The 18,685-nt window shown below is 36.7% G+C and overlaps 3 protein-coding genes across 3 annotated transcripts in view; 2 read left to right on the forward strand and 1 right to left on the reverse strand.

Moving 5' to 3' along the window:
• Window positions 1–1,223, forward strand: part of LOC107701197 (E3 ubiquitin/ISG15 ligase TRIM25-like) — a 27,011-nt gene extending 25,788 nt beyond the window's left edge. The window contains exons 14-15 of the mRNA XM_016503158.1: window positions 505–564; window positions 660–1,223. Of these exons, the coding sequence (XP_016358644.1) occupies window positions 505–564; window positions 660–1,192 (593 nt within the window). The 3' untranslated portion in view covers window positions 1,193–1,223. The remainder of the gene's footprint in view (window positions 1–504; window positions 565–659) is intronic.
• A 272-nt stretch (window positions 1,224–1,495) lies between these two features.
• On the reverse strand, window positions 1,496–13,601 carry LOC107701198 (diacylglycerol kinase epsilon-like). Its single transcript, XM_016503159.1, has 11 exons — window positions 12,784–13,601; window positions 11,520–11,604; window positions 10,254–10,373; window positions 9,950–10,093; window positions 9,615–9,772; window positions 9,475–9,523; window positions 9,150–9,263; window positions 8,422–8,493; window positions 7,193–7,320; window positions 6,900–7,011; window positions 1,496–5,583 (listed from the first exon to the last, which is right to left on the reverse strand). The coding sequence occupies exons 1-11, from the start codon at window positions 13,215–13,217 to the stop codon at window positions 5,359–5,361; spliced, it is 1,641 nt and encodes a 546-aa protein (XP_016358645.1). The 5' UTR covers window positions 13,218–13,601; the 3' UTR covers window positions 1,496–5,358.
• Window positions 13,602–17,594: 3,993 nt separating this feature from the next.
• Window positions 17,595–18,685, forward strand: part of LOC107701203 (uncharacterized protein C17orf67 homolog) — a 2,537-nt gene continuing 1,446 nt past the window's right edge. Inside the window, exon 1 of the mRNA XM_016503162.1 lies at window positions 17,595–17,812. Coding sequence (XP_016358648.1) covers window positions 17,761–17,812 — 52 coding nt within the window. The 5' untranslated portion in view covers window positions 17,595–17,760. The remainder of the gene's footprint in view (window positions 17,813–18,685) is intronic.

Raw genomic sequence — 18,685 nt, forward strand, 5'->3', positions numbered from 1 at the left:
TAAAAAAAAAAAACGAGTCTGTCTTATTACTAAATATAATGCAAAAAAACTAAATTCATTAAATAAATGTATCAAACAACCGAAAGAAAATATTTAGGTAATCAATGCTTACCTATGCGTGTAATGTGTGTGTGTGTGTGTGTGTGTGTCTGTGTAAATATAAATAGAATGAAAAAATAGAATGTACTACATGATAGCTTTTTTTATTGTACCTTTGTGCATGATCTAAGAAGAAACTATGCTTCTAACTACAGGTTGAGAGCTATAGTTCCACCACACAAGTTTGCGACCCTGTTTGCAAATGTTTGTTGAAACTATGGTTTCATGAAACAGCAAATTGTTGAATTTTGTGGGTAATGACAGAAGAACCATAGTTGGATAACAGTGCTATTAGGAATATTGACGTATTAATGAAATGAGCAAACCTTTCATTCCCTTTGGAGGCAATATTGTACTGGTTTCTGAAAGCTTTTTATTTATTTGTATTACTTTCTCTCATTACAGATCCACCTGCTAGTTCACCAGCTGTGCAAAACTTTATTAAAAGAAGTGACCTTCTTAAATGTGAGTTTAACATAGTTTAGATATTCATCACAGTTTATCCACTTGTTCATGTTCATCACCTTTTACATCTATATGCTTGTGTTTCTCCTGTCTAGATGGCACCATCCTCAATTTTGATGTCAGAACAGCTCACAAGCGGATCTCGCTGTCTGAAAACAACACCAAAGCGACAGTCTCGGACGAAACTGCTTACTATCCAGATATTCCCCGTCGCTTTTCTGTCTGTTCCCAGGTGCTCTGCACAAAGGGTTTCTCTCAGGGCCGTCATTATTGGGAGATCAAAATGAGCAGTAACAACTTCTGCGGATTGGGACTTGCATATGGAAGAATCGACCGCAAGGGTCCCTCTAGCCGTCTGGGGCGTAATGCAGACTCCTGGTGTGTGGAGTGGTTTAACGTGAAGCTTTCTGCATGGCACAACAGCATCGAGACGGTGCTGCAGAATCCCAACCCAAGCCGCGTGGGTGTCTTGCTGGACTGTGATCAGGGAAGTGCAACATTCTATAATGTGCAGGACCGGGTCTACCCCTTCCACACATTTGTCTTTCCTTTCACTGAGGCTGTGTATCCAGCTTTCTGGATTTTCTCAAATGGTTCTTCTCTCTCTTTCTGCAAGCTCAGCAACTGAAAATATATAAGTTGAACTGATATTCATTTTAATGTATTGATGTTTTGTTTATCTTTGGAGCACAAATTAATATATTTTTAATATTCTCTCATCTTTTTGTCCATAGAGTAAAAGTCCACACAACCTGAATGTTCAAGCTTCATGTTTTATGAAATCTTTATGAAATCTTTGAAGGATTTTCAATGGATGGGCAAAAATAATTATGGTATATTAAAAATATCTTCATTTTTGTTTCGAAGATGCTCCTGTAATGTATTTTGGGTTTGGAAAGACAGGAGACAGACATAAACATTCATTTATGGGGTTTAAACTAGTCAGGTTTGATGCAAATAATCTTTTTAATTCTAATTTAGGTGTGTTGTGATTGTACAGAATGCATAAAGCAGTCTTTTTAATCTATAAATGTCCAGTAATATCTTTTAATGTTGACCAAAAAAAAATAAAAAATGTAATTAATTAATTAGATTGATGGATGGATGATATCTAAAGGCTAATGCAGTCCAACTGTCATTAAAAAAAAACTCAAAAGTGAGGAGGTTTGTATTGCATTTGCAATAATGACTTATTCTATTATATGGCTACTTACCACATAAAAGAAAATTAAATATTGATTTAGGCTGAAATGATTTAAGTGAGAAGAACAAGACTTCAGAGTGATACAAGAGACACTAGCACAGCTATGTTGAAAATATTTTATTTGAAAAAAAGAGCAAGACAACAGTCAGTTAAAAAGTTTAGTGGTCATTATACAGAAATATTTGACTTGATTGGTACGATTGACTAAAATCAAGTATTACAGAGAGCGGTGTAATAAATGGTCATTGTTCCAGAAAGGGGAAAATTAATTGTACATAATGAGATTTGCAAATGTGACACATTATTTAATCTTACTTTGTTCTCTTTGTTTCTGTTATTTTTGGAGATTTTAGTTGTGAGTTTGAAGTGTTTAATATCCTCACATTATCACAATTGACATTTGTTGGTTTTATCAGATGGGTAAAGTCCATTGGCAGTGTGCTCCAGATAGAGTTGTTTTGGTTCCTGATCAAAGTATCCTGGCTGGGTCCAGTCAGTTTATAAGCATGTGTAATTCTGTCAAACCAACAAGTTTAACACCAGTAGCCATGTATATATGTAAATCAAACCGTTATAACAAATATATATATATATATGAAAGATGTATGTTGTGTTATCAGAAACAAATCTAAAACAAAATAATACAGGTTTCACTTTGCAGTAAGGAAATATTGTACCAATCTAAAAATATAGCTCAGAAAGTTTAGTAGTAAGGCATTTATTGTTTGCTTTATGCAATATTACAATTTTGGTTGATACATCATATAGAGTAACTGAATATTATTTTAAAAATCTACATGAAAATATATTACATTTTTATTCAGAGTGGGGGGAAATATACATAAAGTAAAATATCAGAATAATACCAATAAAGGCATGAAATGGCCATGTCTCATATAAGAATAAATAATATCTAATTTATTATTCTTTCTCTCTCATCTTCTGTTGTATTGATCACATTTGTGAAATTGTTCTGGGATGACTTAATCCTGCTCCTGTAATGTTGATTGTTAATTTGTGCAGCTCACATTGTTTTCGGTGCTGAACAATAAAAAATTCAAAAATAATAAAAAAAACACCAAATCTTTGACCAAAGATTTCTTTATGTTCTATTGTTTATATCATCTCCAACTTGTAATATATGTTGGTATGTTACCTGGGAACATTCAAACAAGCCTAGTTAAACATTAAACAATGCCAGGAGCAGCTACTGTCAGATAAAAACTAGGCTTCATTTGCGTTTGAAAAACAAGACATAAGCCATGGGTGTTAACCACGTTGTTTCTAGCATACAGAAGTCAGTGCAAAATATTTCAATATTCAATACAGAGATTCCCATTTAACGTAACACTCCCAAAATATTAAAATGATAAACTAGTAGTCCCAAGGAGAATAATATTCTTGTTTAAATCCCCTTTGACACATTTAGAGCATGTGTGAAGTCTAGTTTTAGGAATATGACAGGTGTCTTCAGGGGGGAGGGGGGTGGGGGAATTACGGTTGTAAAGAAAATGTTTTCATCACAACCACTGCTTCAGTATTTATACACATAAACATAACAGGGAAAAGTCATTTTTCATGACACTAATCAAAAAACAAACAACACCATTTTGATTTTATCCTTTCTCAAGGTGTAGAAGCATTCTCAAGTTGTCAGATATTTCTAAGCTGAGTAAGACTAATACAGCAGTCTGCATTTTGTTATACAACTGATGAAGATAATTTAACGGAAATATTCAGACTGCTGAGAAAAAAGGATATATACTGTAAGGGAAAATTTCAATTAATCAATTATATCCATATTTACTTCATATATTAACTGAAATATTGCTTTGATATTATGAAATGCTATATGAGAGTTGACGTGTGAGGCCTGTGTGGTCTGAATATGAGGAGATGTCACAATGACCTGCTTGTTCTCACTTGCTTAGGAAAAACGATACCATCTTGAATTTCGGGAAGACGCTACATGAGGAATGAGACATATCAAGTATTTATCACGCTTTCTTAGCTATATATGGTATTAAGGAGACGACCATTGGGAAAACAATGGGCCAAAGTGTATAAAAGTAGAGATGCATGCTCACTTATTTTTGTCACACATATGGCGGTGCTCACTGCTGTATTGCCTGACCTTCTTGCAAGAATAAAAATTTAAAAGACTTTAAAAGTCTAGCTGTGTTGCGTGTTCTTGATTTAAGAAGAAAAAATTCTACGACAATACTGTATCTTGAATATTTTGGTAACACTCTTGTTAACCTTTTAGCTTCCAAAAAATGTACCTAAATCTCCTTCACAATTATGCATGAAAAATGGCTGTCATTTAAATTACAGTTCTCTTAACAATCTGTAAGATTGTTTAAGTATACATCACTCTGAACATGAAATTAACTATGAAATGAACTAAACCACATTATAAACTACTCAGAGGCATTACATCAGCAAAACCTCAGATTTATCAAACAAGGTTTTAATGGATAATATATGCAACTCCTGCAAAGAGAGGTGACACTAGTTCAGGGAGAGAATGTCATGTGCTTGAGTGCTTTACCAATAGGAAAGCCATAGATGTGAATATATGAAATGTATGACACATACCACTCCTAACGCTGTTTTTCTTTTCTATCCTGGCTTAGTTTTTCAAGAACATTACCATTCTTATGCTACAATTGCACCGAAAGCAGACAGACTTGGAAGAGTGGGACTAAAGAAAATACTCAGAAAGCCTATTAGGGTGGATATATTCTAGGCAAAGTAAATTTTACTCAAGCAGGATGCATAAAAACATAACAAATCTCTATGGAAAAGTGGAGAAAATGAACAATGAATAAAACACAATAAAAATGCCTGATGATCAGAGTATGCAAACAGCAAAATAAAGAATGTATCTTAATCCAGTGCTCTGAAACATTTTACTGCTATTTCATAAACGAAAACAATAACACAAGTTGAATAGCTGCAAAACAATAAGATATCAATGGCAAGTCCATTCACAATCTACTCTAGATTCAAGCAGTGCAAAGGTGAAACAAAACATAATGTCCTAAATAAAATTATTTCACAGCTTAATTTATACAACTCAAATACAAGATTTCTGCAACGAGTTGTATTTTCACAGACCTATGGCACTCAAGATCAGTGCAAAACATTGGTGTTTAAGCAGCTTTGTTTGTAACATTCTCCACTGGACTGAATTCTCTTTTTTATGATTGCCTGAGCTCTGCTAACAACTGAATATGATTCCATTGTGGACTAAATGGCTAAAACCTGAGCCACTTCTTAGAGCTTCCGGGTAGCACTCCCTGGCAGGAAAAATAAATAAAATTATGCACGCAAATCTACAAAACCAATGTCAGAGATAGACATCTTGTGGACAATTTGAGAACAAACTGTCCACAAGATGTGCTTGAGAGAGAAGGGGCTTTTTAACTCAGAAATAACCACTGCAGATGTTATTACTAGAGCAGCACATTCACATTATGTACATTTACGTTTATGACATCAGACATTTATCACATCAGGGTGTCTTCCTTTCATGCTGTGCTACTTTCTGGGGTGGAAATAGCACAGACAGAGTGATTACAGCCTTACTAAGACTCTGTCACTGTTTCCTGTGTGTTGCTAGTTGTGTCAATGTGATCGGCTGAGCGTTCTTCACCCTCTGAGGCGCTGGAGTCATCATCATCTGTCTGTTCTGCACTGTGGTACAGCATGAGGGCCTGAGTCTTATGGGTAATGGTGATGGTGCATGGACCCTGCGCCCATGGCTCTCCATCCACCTGCATTGGCATCCTAGAACTCTTCAACAACACCAGCTACCACAAAAAAAGCAAAGGATAAAGAATAAATAAAGAATCATCTTTATTTATATAGTGCTTTATACAACACATATTATTTCAAAGCAGCTTGACAGTATTAAACAGGAAAATAAAAGAATCAATGATGCAAACTTCTTCAAACATGAGAAAAAATGTTTTATTGTGCTTTAAAGAAGCTCTAAAGACAATAGTGTCATTATTCAGCTCAATTCAGTTTAGTGTTGGTTCAGTTCAGTTCAATAACAATGTTTATGTCGTAAAATTCATCAAATGACGAATTGAGATCAAATCAAAAGTAGCTTTACAGAAGGCAACAGTGTCATTATTCAGCTCAAGTCAGTTCAATGTTGATTCAATCCAGTTCAGAACATATTGCAAAATTCAGCTATATTGCAGCTCTACAGAAGACAATCGTGTCATCGTTCAGCTCAATTCAGTTCAATATTTGTTCTCATCTAATATCGTTAGCACCGATTTGTGGATTGTTATTATTCAGCATAGAGGTCTGCACAGGCAGTTAGAATGAAACAAAAATTGAAACCATCTTTTCCCTATTGTGGTCCAAGTGAAATTGCTTCTTGAACGAGTAAAATGTAGGGAGAGATTTGAATTGGTCTTTCAGAAATTGATTGGTTCGTTGGATTCCTGTTGCTTGCTAATTACTGCAGTCATTTCATGTGAGTGACAAGTTGCTGGAAGGACAGCATTGAGACTTGTCTGGCTATTGGACAACCTTATTGCCCAGACCTGACACTGTAGACACATGATAAGGGAAGAGACGTCATTGCAAGGAGGCGGGGATGTTAAAGTATTTGATTAAAGATTGTGAGGGCACCTGTATTTAATTTGTCTGGCGTTTTCAATTCATTCCTATCGGAGCTGTGAAAAACACTGAGCATCTAAGAGAAAACAAAACTTGAGAAAGACTCAACTTTATGCAAATGAGCAGCATCTGTCTTGAATATTTAAAAATATGCAGATTGTGCTGAAGTTTCTGCTGGATTTAGTGCATAAATCATATTGTTTACATATTGTATGCCTTGTAGTTATTATGATAAATATTGCATAATATAATGCAAATATAATGACGCTTTCATTGTACCGTAAATAGACTGGCTTGGTTAACAGGTTTATTAAATTGACATATATATGATTATATGGACTGTGTACTGAAAAAAAATATTAAACAAACTTGCTATAGACACACCCTAAAGTGGAGACGTTGTAGTGTTTTGAGCACCATGGAGCTGAACCGTGACTCACACTTAAGCACCATTTAAGCTGTATGAGTAAAGAACATGTTTATGTTTTACCCGTATTGTATGTGCCTGTCCCAGCCTCACAGGATTGGCCAGTTTCACCTGGATCTGTGCACAGTGGAATGAACCATACACCCCCACCACCTCTAATAAACCATCATCCACACTGAAGAAAGAAAAAGGACATAAAGAAAATATTAATTTTCAAAGGTCATCCTACTCTGATCCAGATCCACAGGTATAAAGTTTAATTTAATTTCAACCTATTCTCTGTATAGTATAGTATAGTATAGTGTAGTATAGTAGATTATATAAAGTGTATAACAGAGTGGCATCTGGATTCTCACCGTGTTGGAGGATAGGGTTCATCTCCCATTCCCTCCCACAGTCTACAGCCACCGCCCCAGTAGCCGATATTGCACACTATTATCCCCTCCAGACTGGGCAAATTCACTTGCTCTCCATCCAGCTCCAGCTAAAGAAGCACAATTAAGCATTAACGGGCATAAGAACTAATCATGCAGCACCTTCCATATGTGTGGAGATACCAGTTACACTTTATTTTACAGTACGTGCACTTACAGTGTACTTACCCAAGAACATACTGGGTAGTATAAGGTAACTACATGGGTTAAGGTTAGGTTTAGGGGTAGGTTCAGGGTAAGTATTTAGTTATTACCTAGTTATTATAATTGATATAAGAAGTACATTTTGTGTACACATGGAACAGGACTGTAAAATAAAGTGCTACCGAGATACCTCCTAATTCAGGTTTATGCACAAAAAATGTGGATTAGAAGATTCAGTAAACACTGCAGCAGGTGTAATTGCTGGGTCTACTGAGCAGCCTCTAACTCATGGCATTTGGATTGGGTCATACTATCATACTGTTTGTATGAACAATGGTAGATAAGGCAATATTTGGAAAAGTAATCATGTTTGTAATTCTGTCTGGTGCTGCTAGCGGTGCAGAAATTACAGTGCATTTCAAAAATAAAACCTGTTCTCACATAAGCACCAGGAGTCAGTAACTAAAAGGAACCATATAGAGCTGTTTCTTGAAGCCGTTTGTTGTGTGCCAATTCGCCTACTTATACTATGTCCTGAAAGTATGCAGCAATAGATTCTTAAGGCTGGAATACACTATACAATTCTTGCCACAATTTTCTCCTGATTTAGAGTCCAAACAAGTTGCCGAAAGTCAGAGCAAGTCTGCAGATTTGAGTTGACAGATTTCATAAAAAATCATGTAGTGTATGATAATCACAGACTCCGCTTTTTTAGCTTCAGACTATGATTCCATCCAGTCAGAGGATATCAAATTCCAGCCTTTAGTATTTGAAAAGAGCCAAAGTAATTATGCATTTCTATTATCTCTTTTTAATGGAGTTCTGAAACAGCATTAATCATCATTATATCATTACTGAGACACCACAGTAATGAAACAGGAAGTTCATGTCAAGGCTAAAACTTCCAGACAACATGCTAATCATATGATGACAACAACAAAGGGAAACAATCAGAGAACACTTTTGCTTAAGAACACTTGTCTCAATAAGTAAATTAAAATGTTTACCTCAATCCTCTTATCCAGATCTTTACATTCTTGCACTAAACAATCTTTGGTACCATAGAGGAAGTACACTGCCTGTGAGAAAAGACAATTGTCAGTATTATCAGCCATGAATTTACAAAATACTTCTATTTTTAACAAACCTAGCAATGCATGAATATGTGTAGGCTAGTAGATAGATAGTTTTGAATAATCAGCCTACACTACCAGTCAGAAGTTTTTGAACTAAGATTTTTAATGTTGTTTTTTTTTTTTTTTTTTTTAGATACTATGCAACTTTTCTTGCAAAACAATTTTGCTGCTACTGAGGTGAGACATAATTAAGATTATGGACAGGCTTAGTGGTATGGTTAGGTTTAAGGGTGGATTAAGGGGTAGGGGTAGGGTTAACAGTGCATAGATGTATCTAAAGAAATTAATTACAGATTTAGTACATTGTAGTTACAGACACTTAATAAAAAAGGGTCCTTTTTTATAGTTGTGGATGTATAAATCAACTGCAGAATAATGACATTTTCTCAGTTATACAGTCTTTACAATGAAGAAAATATTTTGAAACAATTAAACTGTAAGCAAACTTAAGTTAAATAAAGGAAATTAGATGGCTTTACAGATATAAACGTTTTTACATCGAAATATGCAGTTTATCACATTATCAATCTTAGATGCTCTTTCGATTTAATTTTCCTCTGAAATTAAAAATGAAATGATGGACAGGCAATGCCTCAGACCTTATTGATGATTCGGCTGGAGAAAAAGGAGGGCGTTTTCTCTCTGTGTGCATGGAAGTTCAATGCCATGAGAGCATCAGGACCCACTGAGAAATAATTATTCATGGACAACACCTGGAGAGAAAACAACCTTAAGCTAAAATCTTAATCTCTTTTCTTCATGAATTGAACGTGTCATGATTGATTTAACTAATACTGTATTTCATGGGATTTTATGCTAATAAATTGGTTATGTTAAAATTTGCTTAGCATACAAATAATTTCATTTGCATTCTGGGGTACATCCTCCTGCTGGTCGATCATACAGTATATTGTATGTACTGACCTTTGGCTTACGAAAATAGTTTCCTTTGGAGACAACTTGAACTTTCCACCTAACACATTAACAGCAGAAATACAAAATAAATTGAATGACAAAAGCCATTCCTCATAATACAAGACTTTACAGCACAGCCAGGGTCTTACCTGTCCATTTTGACTACCTCAGCCTCTAGAACATTCCTGAGCACCTGTTCTACTGGAATCTCTCCAGCATATCCTGCTCCCCATCCTAAAGAGTTTGCTAAATCATTTCCTGTTCCCAACGGCAGGATCGTCACAAGAGGGATAAACTGATCCTGACCCTATACAGAATGAGAGAGCGACAAACACAAACAATATTTTAATAACCCAAGAAACAACAAATTACTTTTTTTAATGAAATAATGCCACAAATGTGAATATAAGCATCACATAATGATGTCATTATGAGTGGACTTGATGTTTTCAAGTCCACTCAACTATTCGGCTACAGCTCTCACCTTCAGCTTCATGGTATCAATGGCATCCAGAACCCAGCCTACTGTGCCATCTCCCCCACACACCAGAACATGCACGCTGCCTGGGGGCAGAAGAGTACACAGCTGCAGGGCTTTAGAGGGGGGCAGCTCGGAGAGATCAAACACCTGGAAGGGGAAAAAAAAACAAAACTAAATAACTAAACTATTTTGTTAAACCATTAGATAGTAAGAAGAATGTGATCATTCAAACAAAATAAAAAGAGACAAGAGTGTATGGAAACAGAGAGAGACTGGCTGAATATGTAAGCACAGAGTTAAATGGCACCTGCATGGGGTTCAGGAGGGTACGAAATTCTCCCAGCAAAACTTCCCCCATGTTGTTGCCACTTCTTGTGTTTGCCAAGACCAGAACCGGAGTCCAGCCACTCCCACACCCTGCAGCAAGCTGCATGCAACAAAAAAAACAATTAACTATTAAACAGTCGATCAGGTTATTTTCATTATATTCATTTAGTGGACTGTGCAAGCATTGATTCAGTGATGAGAAGGACCTGAGGGACGATTTGGTTCAATTTCCACATACTGCAACTTTTCAAAACTCTTTTTGTTTGTAATTTATTCACAGCTGTGTTTTTTCAAATGTTCATGCATATTGTATAAATACCTTTCATTTTAAAGCCTTTATCACTTTTTCATTTAAAAACACAAATGCTGCGTTAAAGAATGGAAATAATGCAGTGTCTCAAGACGCAAGTTGCACTTTTTCATACACAAGATGCTGAAAAAGTCACGAAACTCATTACAACAGTCAAAGATGTCAGTCCAAAACACTTTTACATATAAAAGCAATTAAAAAGCAGTGCAGCAAAAACAAAAAAAAATCCTGTGTGAACTTGATTCTGTTCTCATTCAGTCATTTATTACACAGCTTTTTGGTTAATACCTATAAAATTTCTGCTTTGAATATAAAGTGTTTGTATCAACAATATCAATTACATTTGTAAACGCCTAAAATACATTTGAAAAAGGAAGACTACATAAAATTCTTTCTCCTTTAAATTGTCACTTCTTCTCACATGGTAACCACTACTGTATATCATATATGTAAAAACACGTACAATGATCAACTTACACTATACAATGATGTAGAACAGCACAAAAGTATGTTAAATGGGACACACTTAATGCTTCCTACCCTCAGAATTAGCCAAAAATCTCATAATGGTCTCATATTTTCATTCATCTCATATTTTGATTACACATTTAATTATATTACAGGCAAAATAGCAGATTTTGAATGAATGGCTAGCTGTTGTACAAGTACACATTGGATATATATACATGACTACACTACATTTAAACTAGCTCTAGAGATTATTTAAAAAAATTTATAACTTAATATAAATAAATTAGTAGAAATAAATAGCCATTTTAATCCCTGGTTTAAACACTTTAAGCGTTGGTTTCAACAAAAGCTGTTTTTGGACCGATAAGCATTTATATGTTAAAAAAATCAGTCAATTCATGACAAACCAGCCTCTGTGCCCTATATATATATATATATATATATATATATATATATATATATAACAGAGCGGAACTCTCCAAGATCACACAGATCATCATTCAGACTAGAAAGGCAGTCATCATGCACTGTGGTCTGACACCACACACACCTATATATTCCCAAATAAAAACAGCAAATGTGAGTGAGAGCACTTAGAACTGATAGCTTGTTGTAAAACACTGAAATGGATACTGTACTGACTGCAACCCCTCTAGTAAAACTCATAATAAGAATTATTATCTTGCAGATAATATCTTCTTAATGAATCGTAAAATAAAAAAAATGGTACAAATTCTTTTAAAAAGATTTTAAATCAATACTTATTTTGCTATGAGCCTCAGAAGAAGCTGATCTGGAACCAGTTTAGCGCTACCTTTGACACTGAGGATTTAGGTGGAAGGACCTGGTCCTGGATCACACATAACAGCTGGATTACAGGGATTACTGACTCTTTAATCAAACCATGCTTTAGAAAGATTAAACACATGAGAAAACGACAGGATTCTGGTTTGCTCTGTTTGTTCAACAGCCAGTGATGCATTTTAAAGCACCGCAGCCTTAACATAAATGGATTTCAACAGACGCTTTTAAGTTCTGTTCAGTGTGCTCTCGGCTGCTATTGATCTGTGTCTAGGTTGTTGCCGTTTAGCCATCCTTTTTGCTGTAAGTTAAGATGTAAAAACACTTGTTTGTTCTTTAACATTTTCTTGTACTGTAAATATTGACATGACTTGAATTTGACTTTTGTAAATATTGTTAAAACTATGAAAGTTCTTGGAAGGTAGGCAAGGTTTTTTCAAAATAGTGTTTGTTGTTGTTTATAGTTAGAGATGGTCCAGGTAGCCTTTTGATTGTTTATTTGTATTTTCTTTCACAACTTAACAAGTTCAAATTAGAAAGCTTTGTTTGTTTTGTTTGCCTTGTTCTCTCCTCAATACTTAAATTGATTGATTTTCACAAAGCCATTCATTAAACTTTAAAATATTTGAAACCTTGAAAGTTGACCAGGTGAAAGTGCAGTTGTTGTTTTTTTTCTACATTGATTAAAATATGAATATACATTTTTATTTTATTCATTTCCCTTTTATATTCTCTTCAAACGTGGTTATTAAATTTTGTCCAAAATTGTTGTACAAGTTTAATATATCTGACCAAATGGTTTAGAATGACAACTGGTTTAGATCCTGATGTAGCCTAGCCTATTTTACATCAGGAGGATAATTTGTGTTTTTCATATCTATCTATCTAAGAAAGAAAGAAAGAAAGAAAGCTCAGGGTTATTTAATACCTATAGTCGCAAAGTTTAGGTTGAGTCCCGCATTGCTGTTTGCACTCGGCACAGTAGCTGGCGAGGGGCACATTTCCCCTGACCCACTGATGGTAAAACCTCCCATCTGTCTGTCTCTGTGTCATGATCTCCTTACACGAGAGGATGCGATCTGCCCTCTGTATGCACTGCTCATCCACACATATGCCGCAGCAGTCACAGAACGCCCCCTGCAGGATGGGCTGAGAACACACGCAGCAGTAGGTGGGCTTGTTGAACAGATCTGTGTAGTGCCAGCCGTGTTTGCTCTTTCGGAACAGATCTTTCAGCTGAACTTTGCGTTTAAGACGCTGGAAGCTGCACCACAGCGTAATGAGCACTGGGACCAGAACAGCAACCGTGGTCCAGAGGAGCAAGGTCCACTCCTCCCTCAGCTCCTCAGTACTCTCCTCCATACCCACAATTCTTATTTTACAGGAACGTCGTCATGCACAAGCCAGGGCAGATGAAAATAATCAGTGATTTCCTGCGATCGTCATTAGTCAAGGTGTCGAGGTTTTGACGTCCCACAAAGATTTTCCATTTCTAACCCCATCCGAGCAGCATATCATCGCATCGCCAGACAATGCACCAAACCTGAGTCACACTGATGTTACAGCACAGCCATCGTAAACACCTCCTTGCTGTCAACACTTGGTAGGCTTTCACGAATATGTTCTACATTTTGTTTTCAAGGGGGAGATCCCGTCATCATGTTTGTTATCCACGCATTTTAAAAGTGCATTGAAACCACTGGAATAACGCAAAAAGCGGATAAAATCCTTACAAGTTTCATCTAGTTCAATATACGGAAACGGAAATGATGTCGTAGGTTTATGACGGAACATGTTCAGTGACCAATAGGAACAACACAATACGTGAGACAGAAGGAGCACCGTAACGCTAGGCTTGTTCGAGACGCATCGGCGCTGCGCAGAACGATCGGTGTATGACATCAAAGTACCGCGAGAGCCATAATAGAGCAGACGACTCTTTAGGCTTGTTTGAGATGAGCAAAATCTGCGCACAACCGATCACAGCGAGATGCATGCCGGTTAGAAGTGTCCGAGTTACGTCTGACTTGCTCTGATGTCATGCTGACATGTGCCAAAAAACTCTGGCAACCGGAGAGGCGGCTGTGTTGGATTGCGCAGTCACGCGCAGTTGCTCTCCACCGACTGCGCTGATCAAAAGCATGATGGGAAACGACTGACTGACGACACAGCTTAAAGTAGAGGTCTGCGCAGGACTGTGCAATGTTCTATTCCGCACCCATCCGCTCCCGCTATATATTCACTCTTTGTTCACCCGCTGTCCGCTTAGAATAATTTTCTTCCCGACCCGACAGTTCCCGCTAAATTTAGATCTCGTTTCCAGAATCTCACATTAAAATTTCAGCTACTGAAAGAGAGATCTCTTTGCAGCCGCCTACTCTCGCCTACATTTCAGGCGAGGCGAGGCGCATCTCAAACAAGCCTTTTATATTTTTAAATTGTTCTCGCAGTGCTTTGATGTCATACACTGATCGTTCTGCGCAGCGCCGATGCATCTCCAACAAGCCTATTTGCACGATTTTTTCTGCTTCCCAGGGTGACAGTTAAGCATCATGTAGCCTATCCTAAGAAAGAAAAATTATAAATGATGTATAATAATGAAACAGAAAAAAGAGTTACAAAGAATAAATGTTACAGAATGCAATGGGTAATAATACTGAAAACAAGACCTGACGTTTGTGCTTTTGACTAGTCCCATGATGTATGATTGCAGAAATGTATAGGCCTATAACCTAGGCTATATGTTTTTATTTCCAGTTGATGGGGCAACATATTTTGTGTGAGAATAAATCATAAAGAGGTTTGTTTTGTTTAAAAATCTTTTAAATGTATGAGTCGGCAAAGTGAGCCTTTTCCTCCAAACAAGGGGTAAAAGGCACAAAGTATTTATACAAATACTTTAAATAAGTATGTTGTGAATAATATCTAAGTGAATTCTTGTTCAAATCAATCACTTTAGCAAAGTGCTTATTTTGATAAATAAAATAATTTATGTTTGTTCAATACTGTCATTAAAATATGTTCATTTTTAAAATACAGAAACAAAATTATTCGAAAAAGGTAAAGATTCTGAAAGCATTGAAAGAGATCCCGTAATAATTTCATATAGCTTTACAGTAATAACAATAAATAGCCTATGTTTTTTATTATATGAAATTATTAATGTAATATTTTTAAATATAATGGTTTCATTATAAATATGGTGATTATCTCTGGTGGACACCCAACATGATATTTACTATAGGCTATCTGAATCTAACCATGTCAAGTTAACTGGAAAAGTCAGCCATTCATTTTCATGTTAATTATTGTGCCTTTAGCCCAGACAGCAGAGGTTCTTTTTACCCCAAATATTTAATTTGTTATATTTCTTATTGTTTTTGTTATAGAGGTGTTAATGTTACGATTTATGTTGTCAGGTATGCTAATGCTTATTGCATTACAGTCTATTAGTCTATTCTTTCTTTGCTTTTGTCAGGTGTTTTGCGTGGGTATCTGTGCACTGTCAATTAATGTTTAAAACAACAACAATAATAATAATAATAATAATAATAATAATAATAATAATAATAATAATTGAAAGGCCCTTTCTAATGACAAGTTATTATGTAGCCATCTACTGTATGGGTGCTTGTCAGGTGCAAAGCAGATTATTGTAGTTCGGGTAGCCTATAGGCCTAACATTAGTTACTATTTTAGTTACTGAAATACACAGACAACAAAATGCCATTCCATAATGCCTGAAACACTGATGCATTTTTTTTTTCCAATACATTTCTGGCAACCACAAACCAACAGCGATCAGGTTTTAACCATTAGGCTTGTTTGAGATGCGCCTCGCCCTCGCCTCACCTGAAATGTAGGTGAGAGTAGGAGTGAAATAAGTGAGGGGAGTGAAATAAGCGCAGTCAAGACCAAGAGGGTCTAGCTGCAGCCTTGCACTTGCACTCTCAGACTTGCACTCTCAGACACTTGCACTTCCGCTAGCGACGTCACTTGCAGTCTTTATTATTTTTTATTTTGTTCTATTTGTTGATTACTTTTTGTTTGAATCTCTCACTGAGAATGCAAGTCTGAGAATGCAAGTCTGAGAGTGCAAGTGTGAGGCTGCAGCCAGACCCTTCTCCTCAAGACGGACAGTTCTGACCTCTCAAAGTGGAGCAGATACCTACGAGATCAAAGGCGAATATCGCGTTATTCACACTTACATGCTGTGTTGCTAATAAACATGATATAATTTCAGTTCTGTTGCTTTTATATGTAGAGTTTTTTTGCACACGTCAGCATGAGATCAGAGCAAGTCGGACCTAACTCGGACACTTTTCTAACCGGCATGCATCTCGCTGTGATCACCGGTGAGGCGGCTGGCGGCTGTCGGATTATGCAGTCGAGCGCAGTTGCTCTCCACCGACTGCGCTGATCAAAAGCATGATGGGAAACGACTGACTGACGTCACAGCTTAATGAAATCTAAAATACATGTTTGTATTAATGTAAAAATAGATGATAAATACGCCTTTCGTGTGGAATTAAATAGCAAGCACTTTGGGTGTCTTTTGTTTATCATATCTATTTTAATATAAAAGCAACAGAACTGAAATTAGGCTATATCATGTTTATCAGCAGCACAGCACACCAGTGAGAATAACGCGATATCCGCCTTTGATCTTGTAGGTATCAGCTCCACTTCTGTCTGTCTTGCCTGCGCTTGTTTCATTCCTCCCCTCACTGCAGCCGCCTATTCTCGCCTACATTTCAGGCGAGGCGAGGCGCATCTCAAACAAGCCTAGGGTTATTCATAGCTTTCAGTCAGGTGACCGGCTCGAAGACCTGGAGGGCAAAACATAGAACTGCAGGACAAGCCTGTCAATTTGACATCTGTTTCACAGCCGCAAAATTTAGATCACCTCTCAAAAGAATAAAACAAAGGTATGTAAACAAAATGCAAGTTTTGGCCATTTGCAATCCATATTAAGCAACCGCGGCAATATTTCAATCATTAAACAGTGCGACAAAACGTTGTAAATACACTTAAAGTGCCTTAATATATTTAAAACAGTAATATTCTCTATATTAATGATGCATAGGCAAGCAGATGAGGCCGGAATATGAACGCAATCCGCTTAATGGTTCAGTGTTTTCCTTCTAATGGTTTTCTATGGGAAACCATTTAACGTGAAACTTTTCACATATTTTATATTCTGGCTTCATTTGCTTGCCTGTACAAAATATACATAATCAATAAGGTGTTTACTGAATTTCGCCTTTTAATATCTGCGTTTTACTACATTACTACTTAATGCAAACTGCGTAAAAATAACTGTCGGTCAGTGGAGCAAAGTTTCGTTTTGCCCTCCAGGTGGGCGTTCCTACAAGGGTGTGACGTGACGTGAAAACAATCAATAGGCCTAGACTTTGACGTTTAAAGGGGTCATATGATGCTATTTTAAAGATAATTATTTGGTGTATTTGATGTAACAGAATATGTTGACCTGCTTTAATGTTCAAAAAACACATTATTTTTCAAATACTGTACATTATTGTAGAGATTCAGAATAAGTGCCAGATTGTCATAGCAAAGTCGGAATTTACCCATTTTTTTGTTAGAAATAGCCTTTGCACGGCCAGCCTTGTAGTCTACTCTTCTAGGTTCACAAAACTGTCATCCATAAAATGCGTTGCACAAATTCTAAAAGTAAAGGCGACATCTTGTGGAATATGTCTGTAACTACAGACTCATCCAGATGTGAAACCAGGAGTCTTCTTCTGTAGCCTATCCGGTGGCCTGTAAGCAGAGGTGCTGTGGGGGTAACTTCTAAATGACGTTGTCGTGTATTTCTCCTCCTCATAAGATGGGCAAACACTCAAGTGCAGCTATTTCGAACTGAGGACGGACGGAAGTGAAAATGAAGCTGTTGGTATGCCTTTTTTGCGTGGTCTTATTAACCTTCTGCACTGGTGTGTTTTTCCTGTAGAAATCTTATACCATGGGTTTTATTAGCATATACTGTGTTTTTATTGTTCTTATCACTGTGGGTTGTGACGTTTGTGTGCATATTACCTGTTTTTTAGCGAGTCTTATTTTCATGCGAAATCAGAGCGTTTTGGAACATTTGGACAATGACTTTTGAAATAAATCTCTATTTTCTTTTCGGCCTTCTTGCAGTTCTAGTTAAGACAGAAATGGGTGTATATTTCTGTTAGATTATTTTCATTATGCTTACGCTTACCTATTATTTTGTCATTGTTTTATCCCCCTCACTTGCTAAACGATTTGTAATGTCAGCCTATTGGAATAGCAAACTCAAAATTGGCGTTGTTATTATTTTTATATTATTATTATTGCTTTTTGACGTTTCCATTTTATTTGTATGTTGGTTTTTATAGCCTATATTCATACCATTACATCTATATATTTATATTCTTATTGTTTTAGCTGCTGAAAATGTTACCTGAATACAAATTATGTGATGATTTAACCCACCATCCCCACCCCATATAAATTTAAGGATCTTATCTAATTTGCAACGAAAAACGCTGCTCGGCTGTTTGTCTGCCACGTCGGTGTTTACCGTAACGGGCTCATTTTCATACCCCTCGCGGGTCAGAGCTCCAGGTCACGCGTGCGCAGGGGCGCGCTCCCCGGGGAGACGCGCTCATGAATGGGCACTTTGTGTTCTTCCATAGACAAACAGCGCTGGGAAACGGAGGGAGGGGTTGAAATGGGGAGGCAGGAGAGAAAGTGAGTGAAGTGTATGTGTGTGCGTGCGTGCGTGTCTGTGTGAAAGAGAGAAAAAAGAGGGAGAGAGATGAAGAAAGAGGGAAAGAGAA

The sequence above is a fragment of the Sinocyclocheilus anshuiensis genome, unplaced genomic scaffold (genome assembly GCF_001515605.1).
Source record: "Sinocyclocheilus anshuiensis isolate Anshui unplaced genomic scaffold, SAMN03320099.WGS_v1.1 scaffold1522, whole genome shotgun sequence".
Lineage (NCBI taxonomy): Eukaryota > Metazoa > Chordata > Actinopteri > Cypriniformes > Cyprinidae > Sinocyclocheilus > Sinocyclocheilus anshuiensis.